The sequence below is a fragment of the Bombina bombina genome, chromosome 1, assembly GCF_027579735.1.
Source record: "Bombina bombina isolate aBomBom1 chromosome 1, aBomBom1.pri, whole genome shotgun sequence".
NCBI lineage: Eukaryota > Metazoa > Chordata > Amphibia > Anura > Bombinatoridae > Bombina > Bombina bombina.
In genome coordinates, this window is record NC_069499.1 from 505518331 (window position 1) to 505539791 (window position 21461).

Here is a 21461-nt window from a genome sequence, read left to right on the forward strand (position 1 = left end):
CAAATTAGGTTTATTTATATGAAACAATAAAACATAAATAAGCAACTAAAAACCATCAGCTCTGCTGAGGTCTTACCCTTTTAGAAGTTGCTAACCCACTAGTACAGAAAACTGGACACACCCGGTAGCAAAATACACCTCCATGTTACCGGAACAGTCCAAATCTACTTGCAACTGTAAAATTCCCCCTCCAGAGGAAACTGCAACCTCCACACTTGCCGTGGCAAACTCCGATGAACAGAGAAGCCGAAAACCGTAAGTGCCGAGGAGCAGTCACGTGACCGCAAATAAAAATCTTTTTTTTTCCCCCTTTAAATTGCACCAAACAAAAACGGTGTGAAAACCAACAGCAACACAGCAAAGTGATTGGGCCAAATAAGCAGAGTTGAAAAGCGATTGCTACAAGTTGACAGGTGTTTTTTCTACTTTTAAACACTTCATACGCTCTCCATCTCAGAGCCCCAATAAAATATGATGCCTCTATTTACATATAAGTAGTGCCCCTAAAACAGATTAAAATGCTTTCCACAAGGATTTAACCCCTATAGTGCCGGTACCTTCAAACCTAGAAGGAAAAGCACTTACCTGTGGAACAGAGTAACCAACCCTGGCTTTCTATAATAGGGGTAGCAATAATGTTAGAAGTTTAAGCAAAGACCACCTCGCTGTCTTCTAACTGCTAATAGCCACCATTACTCTTACTAAAGAGATTGACATGGACACAGCTAGACCCTTATCCTTGCTTGCAGGGAAAAGTACCCATAAAAGGATTAAAAGAAATCTTCAGACACCATCTTCGCCATCCTCCTGTGATCAAGGCAAAAAGAATGACTGGGGGTTATGGGTAAGGGAAGTGATACTTAACAGCTCTGCTGGGGTGCTCTTTACCTCCTCCTCCTGAGTGAATATCCATCTAGTAATTAGAATGTTTTGTGGACTATCCATGCCATAGGAAATAAATCCCTCAGATTAAACACCAGTATGTGTGTATTTTTTGTTTTGTTTTTTAATAGAAAAAGGTGTTCAAATGTAATCAAACTAAAAGGAAATGCATGTTGCATACATATTTATTTATTGCTTATTGGCTAACAGAGACAACACCCGAACAAATGAAATTAACAAATCTTTCACAAACCTGAAAAGAATGATTAGTTTAATTCATCAATGGAACATATATGATTTATGAATAAAAAAAAAAAACTTGAATGCATTTAAACATATTTTCATTTATATAGGACAAAGCAAATATGATGTACAAGGTTTCTTTTGTACTAAAACAAATTGTGTAAAATATGTAACGACAGAACTGTTTGAGGTTTGGCTCTGCATCTTCGCTTAATATTATTCCATGTAAACGTGTAAATAACAGTCAGAATTATCAAACTTGTCTTGTCCCAGCTAACAATTAGCATTACCCATAACACAATACACACATCAACAATCACAATACAATATATATATGTGTTTTTTAATTTTGTAGTGGTGTTTTTCTTTACATAGAATTAAGCCCTCCTACTTGTGACTGGGTTACGTTTTCAGCGAAGGATAGTTTCTCAGTGAGTTATTTTGCTGGGATACAAATATTAACACATATCTTACCTCAAAAATTTCAAAGCCATAGATGTCCAAAACTCCCATGACCTTCTTCCTTACTTTGCTTTGTGCCTTAGGTAAAATACAAACATATTAACAGGCCACTTCCTCATCCCGGGTGGAAATTTCATGAGCATTTTAGTTTGACTAATAAAATACATGAGACATGTCAAAATGTACTGTGTGTGTTTATATTTATTACTATAAATATAGATACAAACAATTCATACATGAAAAGGTTAATGGCTTTAGAGTGATGCACTGATGAAGCGGCAGGGCCCTGAAACGTGTTAAAGGGAATTGTAGTCTGGCTAGGCAAGAGTTGCTGTTTTTATTATTTTGTTTCAGCAGCATTTGTACAACTACTTTATTTTTGTTTTATTTTATTTATTTTTTACTATTGGTTGATACATTTGTAAAATTTCTAAACATATTACAATCTGTTGCATTATACTTATTTTGCATCTTGTAGCATTTATTTAACGGTGTTAACCAGAGCTGTCAGTCAATTTTATAACATCCCTACTATTAAGATCGCAGCAGTGCACCTTGATTATTATCACTTTATTTTGATCTGTATTCGCCATATATTAGTCTGACTAATAATGTGTGTAACATGAGACGTCAAAAACATAATGTGTGTGTTTATATTTATTCCTATACCTACAGATACAAACCATTTATACTTTTAAAACAAAAAAGTTAACAGGCTTTATTAGTGGTTTATTGAAAAATATATTCTCTACTGTACTGTGTTGGAAAAAAACAAGAGGCAATCCCTGAAACATACAGCTGGCATTTCTAAGAAACATATTGTACATTAACAATTCTAACTACAGAACAGGGTCTTCTTGATGTTGCAGACTACAATTGTGTTTTATAAATGTTGCACATCTATTGTCATAATACTTTACAACAACCTGTTGCTAAATGATGACAATAATAAATATCTACTTCAAGGCAAATTGGTTTGTGACTCCTGAGTATTGAATTAATAATAAGCAATATATATGGTTACCTTAATGCTCTCATTGATCCGATTAACGAGCCAGGAGAACAGTCTGCTGTACAAATTCTTAGCCAGTGCATCACGAGCATAGTATGCCTATTTTATAAAAGAACTCCACATGTAAAGGATGTTTAAACAACATTTTTTGCCTAGACTAGTAAAATTTCTATTCTACGTTTTAATAAAATGCATAATATTCTTGACTTGCCAAGCGAAAAAGAAAAAAACTACAGATTGGCTGCTGTTCTAGTGTGAAAGAGATGTTTCACTTGCATATATTTGACAACAGCAAATCAGCACCACCATAACTCATGCCTAGGGAATACTCGCTTGCAGGGAAGCCTACTGGATAAAACAGCTTGCAATAATAGCTTTATTATGTTTTTTTTATTTAACTGAAGAGAGAAAGAATGTGTAAAGTAACAGTCCTAGTTCAAATTTGCTTTGAAGAAAAGGTAACGGCACTAAACTAATGTTAGGCCCTTAGGGTGTGATAATATCCCCCAAACCAGTCAAGTCACAAAGTCAAACATTCTGTTTACAGTCACCCCTTCAGCATACTTTAAAAAAAATCATTGGACATAGCCGTTTACTAATGTAATAAAATGAAATCTTATGGAGGATGATGTGAGCTTGCAAGTATATTTAAATAATACACATTGGTTTACACAAAAATTACCTTAACCATAGGCTTTTTATTTATCCCATAATCATATGTCAGTTTCACTGTCCTCTGCTTCATTTCTTGTCCCAGACATTCAAATCCAAATCACAGAATGCACAAAATTCACCCAAATTGCTAAAACTTGCCTCAGAACTCCTAGATTTGCCCACAGACCACCCATATGCTGCCCTGGACCAATAATCAACACCTAGTTCTGGGATCCATTACAGCAAAGCTGAGAGATGTTTGCAGAAAAACATAAGAGAAGTTTTACACGTTTTCGCATGTAGTCTGGTGTGACACCCTGAGCACCACTCCAGGAATGTTAAGACAACCTCTTTAAGATCAACATTTTAAGAACGAAAAAGTATTTATTTTCCTTTTAATTTTTTAAACCAACCTGAGCCACGTTGAGGGTAGTGGAGACTTTTTCCTGCTTGGCTTCCACAGTCCTAAAACTGAAAGCTCTCTCTAGCACAGACTGGTCAATACCGGTCAGCTCGCAAATTTCTTTCAACTCTAGAAAGTAATAATTTTGTAAAAATCAGCTTTGTGAAGAAAAAAGAAAATAGGAAAATTAAAGTGTTACAAGTTGTACCTTGTACCTAAGCCTCTGCAGACTACCCCCCTCATCTCAGTGCTTTTTACAAACTTGCATTTTAGCCAATTAGTGCTGAATCACGCATAACTCCACTGGAGTGCGCTCAATGTTATCTATATGGCACATTTGGACTAGCACTATCTAGCTGTAAAAAAATGCACTGAGATAAGAGGTGGCCTTGGAAACCAGCCAATGAGCCTACCTACACATGCACAGTAATCTGACTAAGTAAATTTGAATTTTGATGCTATACAGATAATGGGTTAAAGCAGTGCTCGACAATAGCTTTTTCTTTGCATAAATGTTTTGTAGATTATCCATTTATGTAGCTCATCTGGTAGTGTTTTTAAAAAAATGTAGTTTTGCTTATTTTATAAGAACATTGTGCAGAGACTCCTAACCAAGCCCCACAGTGTCAGATGTATAAACGCGTTTACAGACTCCTACAGGTTCCTGTTTATGTTATCTGTCTTTTTATATGCAGGGAAGGGGGGGAGATGAGGAGAGTCTGCTCTTTTTGTTTACCTAGCCCTTTTCAGTGGGTGTCCTAGACTACCTCATCAACAACAATGAACTGGGAGGGTCTAAGTAAGTTTTTAAAAAGTTTTATTCTGGATTTTAAAATCAGTATCTGTGCATATTCTTCTTTATAGTAGTGTCTATTACATGCAGTTATATACAAATTGGTGTATACTCACGCTTTAAGTGCCATATACGACTGTATATTAAATATTATATGTTTTTTAATACTGGGGTAACATCATTGAAACTGAGCAGATCATACTATAAAAGGCTTTGCTGATGATTTTCCTTTTGTTAAAGTTACACATTCATTTTTTCTTTGCATACATTTTTTGTAGACAATCTATTTATGTAGCCCATAAAGGTCTTTTTAAATGTATAGTTTTGCTTATTTTTAAATAACAATGCTCTGATTTTCACACTCCTAACCAAGCCCCAATGTTTTAGGAGAATACCAACGTATGCCTACTCCAGCTTGCTCTTGTTTGTGTAAAGGGGCTTTTCATATGCAAAATAAGGGGGAGGGGGGAGTGTCTTTTTTCCCACCTGCAGTGGGCTTTCCAGCTACCTTTTCAACAGAGCTAAACTGAGAGCTTTTAAAGGGACACTCAGGCTTTATTAAATTTTCATGATTCAGATACAGCATGTAATTTTAAACAACTTTCCACTTTACTTCCATTAAAAAAAATGTGCAGTGTCTTTTATATTTACACTTTTTTGAGTCACCAGCTCCTACTGAGCATGTGCAAGAACTCAGACTATACGTATATGCATTTGTGATTGGCTGATTGCTATCACATGGTACAGGGGGAGTGGAAATATACATAACTTTGAAATGTGTTAGAAAAAAATCTACTACTCATTTGAAATTCAAAGTAAATGCTATTGTATTGTCTTGTTATCTTGCATTTGTTGATTATGCAAATCTACTGTGTTTACTGGTCCTTTAAGTAAGTTTTTAAATAGTTTACTGGATTTTTATATCAGTATCTGTGCATCTAATTATTTATAGTAGTGTCTATTACATGCAGTTATATGAAAATTGTTGTATGCTGTCCCTTTAAGTCCATCAGCTCATGATGCAGCCATATGTTTAATTTCCTGTTTCCAAACAATCTATAAATAGACTATAAGGAAACAAACTGGACATTATTTTGATGTTTCCTTTTAAAACCTATTCCAAAAATCACTATCATTTAAACAGCAATGATTAATTAGTAAACAAATTCAAACTGCTCATCTTTGAATGCTTTGCCAATAATCAATGATGCTTCAGTATGTGATCAGAAATTCGTTTTTCACTATATATTACAGGAATTTAAAATATATAACCTTAAAGAGTAAAATGGTGAGAATTACAACCAGTGCCATCATTGAATAGAAGGACCAGATTGTTAATTTAATGTAGAATACTTGTGGAAATAGCCACTTCAGCCTTTATTGGTTTTCTATATTTTATATTGGTGATCATTTGTTACTAAATCTTATTTAAAAGGACTTTAAACTCTCAAGTAAGTTCTTTATGAGATATGAGCAAGAACTTTACTATGTAGCGCTAGCACAATTACCTATTTGCATCACTTAGAAACACACCTTCTTGCATATATGCTTCACAATACTCTTAAAATGCCATTCCTACTGTTAAGTGGTAAGTGGTCTAGGACCAAGATAAAATAATATGCTACATGTTATCATAACACCTCAAGGAAAAAGTGTACAAACACACACAAAATGTGCTCACTGCGATGTCAAAAGCAATTCAAAAGGCACATAAAGACCAACAATACTCTATGTTTAGGCCATATAAAGTCAGATCCAGAGCAATGTACTATCGTTCTGGAGTTTTTAAAAGAGTTTAACCCTTTTGTTGGACTTAGACACATAGTTCTATGTAAGCAATTGTACAATGATGAAATGCTCTAATGCATGACATCATTTTTATGATTGCTTCTGTGTCCCTTTAATCATGGTCCTCCCAGAAATGCTCATCATTTTAATTTAATTTATACTATAATTTTGACAGAACACAAATTAGAAAAAAAAAAAAGCTATCATCTGATGAAAACCCACTGTATAAATAGCCGTGTATCATGAATGAATTATGGCCACAGTATTACTGATATTGCAGGCGTTATCTGCAGTGTTTCCTGTTTGTACTTGCCAGTGGTCCAGAAAACAACAAAGCTCAGACGCACATGTTGTAACATGACATTTTCTTTAAAAAAAGATAAGCTACTTGCAAAGAGCAAAAATCCAAATGGGATCTGCAGCCAAAGGAATGTAAAGTTAACAGTTAGTTTCACTCTTCATTATGCAACATTTTCATGGCTAAGCAAATTGATGTCTTGTCTTTTAATAAATCAAACAAAAATCTAGATTACTTTTATTTATTTTTTTGGTCAAACAAAAAAACTCAGTGTCTGTTCATATAACAAATGCCTATAATTATCCTATGATTAAACAAAACTGGGGAAATGTTTAACCTGGTTTATTGAGGTCTTATTAATAAAAAAATAAAAAATACAGAATCAGACAGACATAAGGGATTCTAAATTAATTTTGTAAATCTGAAAATGCCTTCTATTTTTCCAAAAGAAGATCCCTGCCAAATATCTTGGCACACATAGAATGTGCCTTTCTTTGTAACCTTTCATGAACGCAGTAAAGTAACACGCAGTGGCCATTATCACAATAAGCACTAAGCTATGAGCATGCCAGGCAATTCATAATCATTAATAAACATTTGTCCCAATGCAGTGGCGGAGTTTTTGTTTTTTTTGCTGCCCTAGACCATGGGCAATATGCTGTCCCATAAAAATACCTGAAATGAATCCATTTTAGCTGATGTTTGACTCATATTTGGCATAACCCATAGGCCAGAAGTGCATGAAAAAGCTTGCACATCCACAACTAGACAACCGGAGATTTATTATAAAATAATAAGGCAACTGGAACACATAAAAATGGTCTCTTTACCACACAACTACCAGTCAAAATATTCTGCCCCCAGCCCAAACCCAAACTGACCTTGGCCAAAGTATTCCCCTGTCCCAATGTGTAAAGCAGAATTCACTCTTGGCATCACCAATCTGTTACATTGGTACAGTTACTTCAGGTATAGTTTTTATTAGAATATGATGAGCGCTTTAAGGGACATTAAATGCCTCTTGTGTAAGCAAATTGTGCTTCTTCCTAGTGAGACCAAAAAGCAATTTTGGCGATTCAATTTGCAGCATTTTAAAACCAAGGGTACAGAGTTTGCACATAAATCTAACCTGTATAGAGAGAATGGAACAAAGCACATTTGTTTTCTTTTCTTACACAAAAGCAGGAGGTGTTTAATTTGCCTTTTTGGCAGTGAATGATTTCACCACTATACCGGGCACACAGCTTATTTATAGCTTTGTTTTTTAGTTCCTTGTGATGCCAAGCATTCCATAACAACACAAAACATGGGAAATAAAACAGCACTCGCAAGACTATCTGCACTGCATATTTCAACATATGGGGAGTGTCTAAATGGCCATTAAGTACATGCAAACTTCCTACTTTGGAAACATTTTTGTCAAATGAATTCTGAATATGGCTGTGGGTAGCGGCATTCTGCTATTTTTGGCATTAAATATATTCATGTTCTACATTAGAACAGGTCTTTGTGTGTTGCATTTTAACATGAATATATTTGACGCCTAAAATAGCTGAATGCTGCTACCCGCAGTCATATTCAGTATTCGCTTGACAAACAAACAAATATTAGAAGCATGAAGTTTGCACATATCTAATAGCCACAGACATGTGGCGGTTCTAGGGACTAAGGGAGTATACAGCATCCCAAATCATCATTGATGCACCCCAATTATCAATGATGTCAACATCAATGCATTTATAAAGTAGTCCATCCGCACATGTGCTGGTTAAAGACAATTGGAATTTAAATAGGAATAGCAAGAGTTTATAGTAGAAAATGACTGACAAGTAGCGCCCTCCAGTCGTGATATGTAGCTTGTGATCACCTTTATCAACGCATAACTTAGACCCATTCTCTTTATTTCAAATGTTAGATTCTTACCATTTTTATCCTTAATTTTACTTTCATCCAAGCCATTGACTCGAGATTCAGGTTTAAATTCAATGTTTCCAAGTTTCAGTACCGCAGCTACAACCTCTAAAACAGATTGTGTTTCATGTTCCAGGAAACCAACTATTTGCATAGCATTCTGCAAAAACAAAATAAAATTAAAATTCATTATATAAATACATACAACCTATATTATACACATATATATTTTATTTATTTTAAACATTTTAAACTGCACATTGCACATTCTGATAATGGAAGTATATCGGAAAGTCTCTAGAAAATGCATGCTCTGGCCCCGAAGATCGAAAGTGCCGTGAGGCAGCGAGATATTCAAAAGGGATCCATCGCAATTTCAAGTAAGTCAGGGAAATATTCCAAAGGGTCAACAGTACTGTTTAAAGGCAGCCTTGGCGAGAGGTTTTCTACCATACATTTAAGTGGGTGGTGATGCTTCTTAGATACCAGTAATATATTCAAAGCTGTATCGCCACCTACATGGAAGCTGTAACGTAAATTATCCCTCTACTATGTCCTCCATTTTAGCTATATATTTTAAGCCACATCAGTCTCGCCTGCATTTTACTGGCAATATTTCCCAGTGTGACATATCTAGCATGTGTACAATGAACTGAATTTACATATGCATAGTTTCTATGCACAATTTTTTTTTTTTCTCGCAAGAACACAGCCTATTTTGTGTAAACATGCTTTAAAGACAGTCCCCCCGTGCGCGCGTGTGCTGCCTACATCGCAGCTCGGTGGCAATGTCAGCAGAGTTTTGCTGAAGTTGTGATCCCCATTATATACTATAGGAAACACATTGCCGCCACTCGTCAGCACAGCTCACTTTTTTAAAAATATATTGCCAAACCAACGGACTACGAGCCTGGCGAACCCAAACAAGCAATTTCTTGTCAGTCTGACGATGTTTTGAATATCGGGGAATCTGAATCATGAAAGTTTAGTGTACCAGTAAACTGAGCGCTTTAAAAGATTGAGGTCTTCCCTGGTTTACTAAGCATTTTCTTGAGTTTAAGATGGTCTACTTTACTTGACCATTTCACTGATTCTGGGGAATGCATTATGGAGGAGATATTTTTGGTGGTTGGCCAGGAAGACAAATTTGCTACATAAAATAAAGTTTAAAATGTTTTGCTATAATGTGGCATCCTAATAAAGGTTAATTTGCTGTTGCAACAAGAAACCACACAATGGTTAATACACAAGAGGTCAATTAAAGGGATATGAAACCCAACATTTTGTTTTTTTTTAGATAGAGCATGCAATTTTAAACAACTTTCTAATTTACTTCTATTATTATTCTCTTATCTTTTGTTGAAAAGGCAGGGACGTAAGCTTAGGAGCTAGGCCATTTTCTGGAGTATTATATGGCAGTAGTTTTGCAAAAATGTTATATATTACCAAGAACACTAGATGGCAACACTATTTTTTGTCACATTGTACCAAGGTATTTCTTCAACACAGAATATCATGGGAAAGGATTTGATAATAGAAGTAAACTGGAAACTATTTTAAAATAATATGCTCTGTCTGAATCACAAAAGAAAAGGTTTGGGTTTGATATCCCTTTAAAGGGACACAAACCCAATTTTTTATTTCTTTCATGATTCAGATAGAGCATGCAATTGTAAGCAACTTTCTAATTTACTCCTATTATCATTTTTTTTCGTTCTCTTGCTATCTTTATTTAAAAAATAAGGCATCTAAGCTAAGGAGCCAGACAATTTTTGGTTTAGAAACCTGGAAAGCACTTGTTTAATGGTGGGTGCATTTAGCCACCAATCAGCAAGCACAACTCAGGTTGAGAACCAAAAATGGGCCGGCTTCTAAACTTACATTTTTGCTTTTCAAATAAAGATAGCAAGAGAATGAAGAAAAATTGATAATAGGAGTAAATTAGAAAGTTGCTTAAAAATGCATGCTCTATCTGAATCATGAAAGAAAAAGATTGGGTTCAGTGTCCCTTTAAGTAAAACAATCAACAAGTGAATGGTGAATAAAATAATGGTTATATGTTTATGAAGTATCATTTAAAGGGACATTCCAGTCAAAATTGAAATCCACATGGATGCATTTCAGTTTTGAAAAGAAGCATTTTTGTAATATACATGTATTAGCAAAAATGCTTATTATAAAAGCTATAGCTGTTTCATAAGTGTATTTAAGTATGCACCATCATTTTAAACACAGCATCTGGTAATGACTCAATTTGTTAATTGCTGACATGATACAATCTCCACTGGTGCTCTGAGCAGCTACAGTATTTAAAATGCTGGTGCACTGAGAATATCTAGCTATGCTTCACATGCACGTGCAGAGAAAAATGTCAACACTGAAACAGTGATAACTTTTACTAGAAGCATTTTGCCATTATATGTATATTACAAATATGTTTCTATATAAAGATGTAATTCATCCATGTGCATTTTAAATTTTGACTGTAATGTCCCTTTAAGCCTATTAATTTATAGAGTTCCAACCCATATTTTCTACAAAAAAACCTCCCGAAAACAAACGAAAATAGCAGTAGCGAAAAAAGTTACAGACCAAGAAAAATCAACTGGCGCATGTGGTACTTAGATGCTACTCCTGAAGTACCAGAGATCTCCACTGGAACAAAATAGATTGTGCCTATCTGAAAACATACATCCTCTAATTTACTCCACAACACATTTCTGCTCCAGAGCTACTCATTTTTCCCCTTGTACTCTTCACTATGCCAGACACAGAGAGTGTAAAAAAAAAAATATTAAAAAAAAAAGTATGCTTACCTGATAAATTTATTTATTTTCGAATACGGCGAGTCCACGGAATTATCAATTACTATTGCGAATATCACTCCTGGCAAGCAGGAGGAGGCAAAGAGTACCACAGCAAAGCTGTTATATGTCACTTTCCTTCCCACAACCCTCAGTCATTCGACGGAAGGAAAATGGAGAAAAAGGAAATAACACAAGGTGTAGAGGTGCCTGAGGTTAAAGTTAAAAATAACAGTCTTAAAATAAAGGGCGGGCTGTGGACTCAACGTATCCGGAAAGAAAGAAATTTATCAGGTAAGCATAAATTTTGTTTTTTTCCCTAAGATACGGTGAGTCCACTGAATCATCAATTACTGTTGGGAACCAATATCCAAGCTAGAGGACACAGATGATTAGGGAGGGACAAGACAGGTAACCTAAACAGAAGGCACCACTGCTTGAAGAACCTTTCTCCCAAAAGAACCTCAGCCGAGGCAAAATAATTCAATTTGTAAAATGTGGAAAGGGTATGCAGAGAAGACCAAGTTGCAGCCTTGCAAATCCGTTCCACAGAAGCTTCATTTTTGAAAACCCAAGAAGAAGAGACAGCCCTAGTGGAATGAGCTGTAATTCTCTAAGGAGACTGCTGCCCAGCAGTCTCATAAGTAAAACCAATTATACTTCTCAACCAGAGAGAAAAACAAGTAGTAGAAGCTTTCTGAACCTTAATTTTCCAAGAGAAACAAACAGGGCAGAAGACTGGTGAACATCCTTAGTCGCCTGTAAATACAATTTTAAAGCATGCACAACAACCAAGTTGTGCAACAAACGTTCTTCAGAAAAGAAGAACTACGTCAAAGAGAAGGAACAACAATTTCCTGATTAAAATTTCTGTCTAAAACCACTTTAGAAAGGAACCTAACTTAGTACAAAGAACCGCCTCATTAGTATGAAAGATAAGATAAGGCGAATCACACTGCAAAGCTGAGAGTTCAGACACTCTCCGAGCAGAAGAGATAGCAATGAGAAACAAAACCTTCCAAGACAACAACTTAACAACTTGAAATTGAATGCAATGGCTCAAACTGAGCTTGCTGCAAAACTTTAACAAAAGTTAAGGCTCCCAGGAGGAGCAGCAGCCTTAAAGGGACAGTCTAGTATACATTAAACTTTCATTATTCAGATAGGACTTTTAATTTTAAACAACTTTCCAATTTACTTTTATCATCAAATTTGCTTTTTTCTCTTGGTATTCTTAGTTTACACTAAACATAGGTAGGCTCATATGATAATCTCTAAGCCTTTGAGGGCTGCCTCTTATCACATGCTTTTTAAATCTCTTAACACAAAGAGACAGAAAGTACACGTGGGCCATATAGATAACACTGTGTTCAGGCACAGGGGGTTATTTAAGATTTAGCACAAAACAATGCTAAATTTAAGACAATAGATAATAAACAGTCACAGTCATGTGATCAGGGGGATGGAAGAAGGTTCCTAGATACAAGGTAATCACAGAGGTAAAAAGTATATTAATATAACTGTGTGTTGATTATGCAAAACTGGGGAATGGGTAATAAAGGGATTAGCTATCTTTTAAAACAATAACAATTCTATGGTAGACTGTCCCTTTAAACATAAGCCTGATTCTGACCAAGGCCTGACAAAAAAATTGCACATCTGGCACGTTATGCAGCAAGAAAAGATAATGCAGAAATCTGACCCATCAGAGAACTGACTGACCAAAACTTCAGACCTTCCTGTAGAAAGTGCAAAATCCTAACCCTACTCCTAGAGTAGCCTACGGATTCACACCATAAGGACATTTACGCCATATCTTATGGTAATTATTTTAAGTAACAGGCAACAAGCCAGAAACATGGTTTCAATGACTGACTCGGAAAACTCACGATTAAACCGAACTAAGCATCTACTCTCCAAGCAGTCAGCTTCCGAGAAATGATATTTGGGTGATGGAAAAGACCCTGAATTAGGAGGTACTTCTTCAGAGGATTACCCAATCCTGCGAGGCCACGCAGGAGCTATCAGAATTCCTGATGCTCTCTCCTGTTTGACATGAGCAATGACTCGTGGAAGGAAGCAAACGGAGGAAACAGGGATGCCAGATTGAGATACCAGGAAAAGCCACTAGAACATCTATCAGGAAGGCCTGCAGATCACTAGATCTTGAACTGTATCTTAAAAGCTTGGCGTTCTGCTGAAATGCACTCAAAAACCAACTCCGGAAACCCCCCATTTGAGGGTTTACCCGGAGAATACCTCCGGATGGAGAGTCCCACTCCCCGGATAAAATATATCTGTCTGTTCAGAAATCCGATTCCCAGTTGTCCACCCCTGGAAAGTGGATGAAAAACAGCAATCGTGTGCTTCCGCCCACAGACAATACAAGTCACCTCCTATGACTAAGGAACTCTGAGTTCTTCTGGATTAAATAATGTCCATACACCGCATAGGTTAACTGGATTCTGGAGTGATGGGATCCGACCCACGTCTCCAAGGAGACTGGAGGTTTAATTCAGTGCCTTAGACAGCACGGCCACTGATGTAAGCCACTGAGGTGACCTTGTCCGACTGTAACCAAGCTAAGGACAACTTAGGTCAAGCCCTCAGAACATTGTGAATCTCTTTCAACTCCAAGATGTTAAAGAGGAAAGCAGACACTTCCATGCCTTAAATAAGTCCCAGACTGCTTCCCAGCCCAGGAGGCTGGTGTCTGTAGTCATATCACCCAGGAATGTCTCCAGAAGCACACACCCTGAGACAGATCCGAATGATCTCATTGTATGGAAAATAGCAAAAAGGGAATGATGCCCATGGAAACCATCAGACCTATTCCCTCCATATATTGAGTCACTGAAAAGTGAAGGGAAAATCAACTGCAGCTATATTCAAAATCTCAACCCTCTGGTTGCAAGATGGTTAAGCTATCAACCGGACCATTAGAGCTTGCTGTTGGACGGACAGTAGACAGCAGAGAGAGGAAAATGAATAAATCCTTGATTAGCTGACCTCTGATAGAATCTTCTCCTAGATAGAGAATCTATTAAAGTCCCCCCCCCCAAAAAAATAAAAATAAAAAAAAATAATCGCCCTATTGGATGGCACAAGGGAACTCTGTTCCAGATTAATTTCCCATCCATGGGAAAGTAGATTGGACAAGATCTTCCGAAAGAGAGTTTGCTTGAAGGAAGGATGACACCTGAACCATATATTGTCCAGAAAGCACCCTTACAATACACCACGACCTAAAAGTCTTTCTAAGAAGTTGAAACTCAGAGACTTGAGAAGATCCTGATCATGGGAACAATAAATACACATCCTTCAGGTCTATGTTCGTTATGAACAGGCCCACTTGCAGCAAAGGAGAATGGATACTACTTTGAAGGGCAGAACCTGAGAAACTTGAGGTACATACCTAGATCATGTTTCCAGACTGGTACTGGGACTATCACTCTCAGAAAAGGTCCTGAACCCAGTTCAAGGAATGCTTCTCATCATACCTGGATTGCAGATACTCAAGAAGGAGAAATCTACCCTTGGGAGGAATGACTGACCCTGCAGAAATAGAAAAAGGAAAACTTTCCTTTAATCTACTCTCTTGACTGGTGGTACTTGCAGTCTATAAAGTACTGGTAGGGCTTCTGAGAACGATATTAGCGCTAAGCTAGAAAAAAACAGAACATTTCAAACACCTCAGCTTAACTGATGGACAATTCATATAAAAAAATCTCTGTTTTTAAAAACTTTCACTCTGCTTCCCCAGCCTAACTCAGCCCTGGAAGCACAACTGATCTACCTGTGCAGTGATCAAGAATTAAATTAATAACATATCATTGGGGACGCCACTCCGCTAACTGACTTCTACCACAAGTCTAAAGCAAAGCGGAGTAATGGGTAACGTGACCCGCCAAAAAAAAAACAAAAAAAACTGCATTGCATACAAGCCCGTGCTTCAATCTCTAACCATACAGCATCTCTTCCCGCCCTAAAAATAATGGCGGACAGCCGAAAGAAGAAAGTTATGATCACAAGGATCATGGAGATTCTGTCATTTCACACATGCAGCATCCCCTGAGCTGTTACAGCAAAATAACACATCGTAGCATTCAGATGCTATACAGCCCAACTGTCCTAGAGGTCATAGCGGTCTCTGTGTAAATACATTCTCAGCCCATAAAACACAATATGAAAGAAATTTCCACAACTGTGTAAGTGTGGAAAGTAGGCATCCAGACTGCATAAGTCATATAAAACAGTTATGTGGACCATCAACAGAAAAAGGCTGCTTTAGGAAAATGCAGCAAGGCCCACATTACAAGTTCCTAAATGCTTTAAAGCCACCACTGCCCTACTGAAGAGACTAACATGGAGTACAGCTAGACCCAATCTTGAGAGGGAAGTGACTGAAGTGAAATCTTCTTCAGACACCAAAACTTCACCTTCTCCTTACACCAAAGACAAAGAGAATTAACAGAGATTGTGGGAAGGGAAGTGACATAACAGCTTTGCTGTGGTGCTCTTTGCCTCCTCCTGCTGGCCAGGAGTAATATTCACAACAGTAACTGATGATTCCGTGGACTCACCGTATCTTAGGAAAGAAAGTATTATTGAATCAGGGGCCACATATGCAGACTTGAGAATGAAATGCTCACCTCGGATCTAAACTACTATTAGAAGTTTGATTCTTTATTTTAAGAGACAATAAAGAAATTTGACAGAATCATGAGCATTATAAAAAAAAAAGTTGGATTACCATTGAAGCTATTCTGTTTTATTATTTTAACTGCAAAAATTTGCAATTAGAAACTAAATAGTTTATTTAAGACACTTGCTTACGAATTACTTGAAAAATACTAATTATTAAACAGATTAGGTGTAGAAAGAAACTGTTCAAACAATATAATGTAAATGTAAAAGAGGGTAAATAAAATAATGGAGCATTATATTGCAGAATAAAATGTTTCAATTTGTTAGAGCATATTATTTGTGCACTAATGTCCCTTGCAAACCATGTTATATCTTACCCGGACTGTTTTGAAATTTGAGGCATCATCCACACCATTCACTCTGGCAGAATCTAAGCCCAAGTAATTATATTTGCTGAAATCCCGATCAAGTTTTAGTTTATCTAATACAACAGACAAAAAAAAAAGTGACAAAAGAAGTTGCATGCTTACAAACAAAAAGCAATGAAAAATGTGCAAAAACCCAAAATGAAATCTAGCAGCTGAAAATTGCTAACAAACCATGAATCCTTATTTGACCACTATGTCATTTTGTGTACATACACTCAACACTCACACTATATGGCCAAAAGTATGTTGACACCCGACCATCACACCTATATGAGCTTGTTCGACATCCCTTTCATGGATATTAATATGGAGTTGCCCCTCCCACTTTGTGGCTACTCTACTTGGAAGGCTTCCCACAACATTTTGGAGTCCATCTGTGTTAATTTTTGCCCATTCAGCCAAAACAGAAATCTGTGAGGTAAGGCACTGATGTTGGATGCAAGGGCCTGGCCTTCAGTTGGTGTTCAAATTCATCCCAAAGGTGTTAAATGGGGTTGAGGGTCAGGGCTATTGTGCAGGCCACTCAAGTCCATACCAAGGTCATTAAACAATGTCTTCATTGACCTTACATTGTGCACAGGGGTACAGTCATGCTGGAAAATGAAAGGACCTTCCCCAAACTATTGTCACAAAGTTGGAAGCACCCAATTGTCTAAAATGTCTTTGTATCCTGTAGCATTCTAAAATGAAATGTTCTTCACCACACCCAGTTTCTTCCAAAAGACTGCCAGAAAGTGAAATATGATTCATTCCTCCAGAGAATATTTGTTTCTGCTGCTCCAAAGTCCAGTGGTGGTGTGCTTTACACCATTCCAGCTTACACTTGGCATTGATGTGTGGAATGGGTACAGATTATTTTTTCGGTATTGCACATTTCAGAACTTGGCAGCCCCAGTTTGTGTGGTCTACCACTTTGTAGCTGAACTGCTGTTGCTCCTAGATGCTTCCACTTCTCAACAAAAGCATTTACAGCTGACTGGGGAAGATCTAATAGGGTAGAAGTTTTACAAACTGACTTGTTACAAAGGTAGCATCCTATGACAGTGCCATCATTTAAAGTCATTGAGCTCTTCAGTACAACCCATTGTCCTGCCAAAGTTTTTCTATGGAAATTTCATGGCTATGGGCTGGATTGTGTGTACCTGTTAACAATGGGTGTGGCTGAAACACAATAACTCAATAATTAGTAGGTTTGTCCACATACTTTTTGCCATATAGGGCCAGATCACAAGTGGTGTGCTAATGTTAGTGCAGGATGCAATAAGCTATTTTGCGACCACACTAACTAGAGAGCATATTAAAATGTAAAAGGTTTTGCTTGAGGGCAACCGAAACTGTGCTAGAAGAATTATTGAGACAGGAGACCTAGCATAAGCTGTACGGTTAAAAAATGTTCTTAAAACACATCAAAAACATATGTAAATAAACGATTACACTCATTTATACAATATTTAAAGTGACATGATACCCACATGTTGAAGCACTTGAAAGTTTGTAACTGTAAAGAGCTGACCAGAAAATATCACCCAAACATCTCTATGTAAAAAAAGAATATATATCACCTCAAAATTTCCTTAGTAGTCACATCCCATTGTAAAGGGACTTTAAGCAACCAATCAGGATACTAGTCCCAGGACTAGCAAGTGAGCATGCATCTGGCATGTGCAGGAACATCATGTTATTTCCCTTTTCAGTTTAAGGAAGTTTACTATGAAATATTGTGACATTTCAGTGAAATCTCATCAAGTCACAGTAAAGCAAAGCATGACCTCAGTACTGCTGATTGGCTAGTTTCCCCCCCCAACTTGCAGCTAGACAGTAGCTTAAAGATAACTTTACACTTACTATTATAAGCTGAATACATTTTTAGGTCAAATATCTTTCTTTTTTTACACAGAGACATTCAGGTAATATAGGGAGAAGTAGTCCATAATCCTAAAGAAGCATGCCTGATCTTTTCACTCGCGTGGTAACTTTTTACTTTCAACTTTTAACACACACGCAAAATCCAGCTGTGTGCAGGCCAAGCTTTTGGAAATAAAATCTTTAATATGTCCTTATAAGCAAACACAATCAAAGAACCCTACTTTGGACTAGTATTTGCAAAGTATAACATATCGGCTTTATTGCATACATATAGTGCTTTTTTTTTTTTTTTAAACTACATGAAATATAAATATTTATTAGGTAGAAATTAGCAAAATGCTGTTGAATAAAAATGATGACTATTTCAGTAATATCTTTTACTGCGCATAGAATATATTTACATTTGCCCTACGCACCCTTATTGAAACATTACACCTGCTCAGAAAGCCAGCCATGGCATGAACTCATAATTGACGATGCAAACTGAGTCATACTTGATGATTTTTTATATATATATATATATATATATATATATATGTATATATATATATATATGTATATATGTATATATATATATATATATATATATATGTATATATATATATATGTATATATGTATATGTATATGTATATATATATATATATATATGTATATATATATATATATATATATATATATATATATATATATATATATATATATATATATATATATATATATATATATACATATACACTCTCCAAGAAGCAGGCAGCCCACTGGTCTTTGCAGTAAAACTAATTCAATTGATCTGGGGTGTTTGGGTGCACTCTGTCCTTGTACTTTTTGGTGTATAACATTGACAAAGGCACAATGCGGTGCCGAAACGTTTGTTATCTTTTAAACTGATGTAATAAATTCTAGTTTTACTGCAAAGACCAGTGGGCTGCCTGCTTCTTGGAGAGTATTGATTTGATATTAGCAGAGCACCGTGGCACTACTCAAGTAAGATTGTGCAATCCTATCCATGACTGTATATATATATATATATATATATATAAATGATGAGCAGGTTTGTTGAACTGGACTCAGAGAAAATCCCATCTGAACAACAAGTAAGCAGACACCACAGAATAACTGCAACCACCTTTATTGTGTCAAAACAGCGTAACACAACGTTTCGGCCCCTCACAGAGGCCTTGGTCACATAAATGATTTTTTTTTTAAATGTATTTATTTAGTTAAACTAACAAAGGGTACAGATCATACAGATCACAAAACAATACACCACGCAGGGCAGAGTGACATAATATATAATGCACAAAATGCATGAATTGGTCACATGAATGATAGTACACAACCTATACCAACACACCCCTATACTAGTGCCTAATATACCCCCAGGGAATAACCTGATTCGCTGCCAAGGGGACCGCGTAACAACCCGCATCAAGTATAAGTAAAAACACATGCAGTGTGATCGTCATCAAAACGGGTCCGTTGTCATTTTGATCGCTAAACAAAACCACAAACATAACAGCTGTGTACTATACGGTGTGATATCCAGCCAAACATATGACGCTCCTTCAGCTGATATGGTAAGTATTTCCGAAAACACCATGGCAACGTGCAGAAAACACGGAAAATATGTCAGATCCAGATTGCAGCGAATCCATAAAAAATATTGCAAGCCTTCTAGTCAAAAAATCCCTACTGTAAACTATAAATAATATAGCCAACTAATTACCAGCCAAACTTCTAGTAATATTTCTACCATATCCTTGAGGCACACTGCGTTTTGCGTTTTTACTATTCTTTGGTTTTAATATTTGATGTCTGCTATAACTTTTTAGCACATTTGCTACACATGCGGATAAGATGTAATATAGCTTTAAAATATGTATAACTAGAAGTTTGGCTAGTAATTCGTTGGCCATATTATTTATAGTTTACCATAGTGATTTTTTGTCTAGCAGGCTTGCAATATATTTTATGACGGGGGATCCCTGGATTTGCTGCAATCTGGATCTGACGTGTTTTCCGTGTTGTCTGCACGTTGCCATGGTGTTTTCTGAAATACTTACCATATCAGCTGAGGGAGCGTCATATGTTCGGCTGGATATCACGTTTAGCGATCACCATGACAACGGACCCGTTTTGATGACGATCACACTACATGTGTTTTTACTTATACCTAATGCGGGTTGTTAAGCAGTCCTCTTGGTGGCGAATCAGATTATTCCCTGGGGGTATATTAGGCACTAGTATAGGGGTGTTTTAGTATAGGTTGTGTACTATCATTCATGTGACCAAGGCCTCTGTGAGGGGCCGAAACAATATGTGTTACGCTGTTTTGACACAATAAAGGTGGCTGCAGTAATTCTGTGGTGCCTGCTTACTTGTTGTTGAGATAGGATTTTCACCGAGTCCAGTTCAACAAACCTGCTCGTTGTTATGATTGCGGCAGAGCACACAGTATATGGAGGTGTTGGTGAGTGCTGATCTTGTTGGATTTCTACATATACACATATATATATATATATATATATATATATATATATATATATATATATATATATATATATATATATATATATATATATATATATATATATATATATACATACATACACACATACATATATACACACACACATACATAAATATACACACACACTCTCTCTGAGCCGGCATAGTCTTCCGGGCCACATGTAGGTCCCTTTAATGATGATTACTTGCCCAAAATGTTTTTAAGCAACCAATTAATTTCTTTAACAATTTAAAGGGACATTATACACCAGATTTTTCTTAAAATAAATGTTTTCTAGATGATCCATTTATATAGCCTATACAGTGTTTTTTTTGTTTTTGTTTTTTTAAATAACATTGTGCTGATTTTCAGACTCCTGACCAAGCCCCACAGTTTTAGAAGTATACTGATGTTTTCCCTACTCCAGCTTGCTCCTGTATGTGTAAAGAGTCTTTTCACATGCAGAGAAAGGGGGAGGGGGGAGAGTCTGTTTCTTTTGCTATAGAACCACTTGTAATGGGTGTTCCAGCTAACCTTTTCAACAAAGCTAAACTGGGAGCTTCAAAGTTTATAAATGGTTTAATACAAGATTTTTCATATCAGTATCTGTGCATATTATTCTTTATAGTAGTGTCTATTACATGCAGTTATATGAAAATTGGTGTGCACTGTCACTTTAAGTCAAGAATTTAAATGACCAGTTTCTAGTGCTAATGCTTCAACTATCATTACTGAAGTCTGGCAGTGAAAGCCCTGATAT

The 21461-nt window shown here is 36.4% G+C and overlaps 1 protein-coding gene across 3 annotated transcripts in view; it reads right to left on the bottom strand.

Moving 5' to 3' along the window:
- The window catches only part of MYO1B (myosin IB), a 482457-nt gene that overhangs the window by 135274 nt on the left and 325722 nt on the right, over positions 1-21461 (bottom strand). For all 3 annotated transcript variants that reach the window (XM_053698590.1, XM_053698592.1, XM_053698591.1), the window contains exons 9-13: positions 16275-16378; positions 8459-8606; positions 3667-3785; positions 2612-2698; positions 1600-1665 (exon numbers count right to left, since the gene is read on the bottom strand). In XM_053698590.1, the coding sequence (XP_053554565.1) occupies positions 1600-1665; positions 2612-2698; positions 3667-3785; positions 8459-8606; positions 16275-16378 (524 nt within the window). The remainder of the gene's footprint in view (positions 1-1599; positions 1666-2611; positions 2699-3666; positions 3786-8458; positions 8607-16274; positions 16379-21461) is intronic.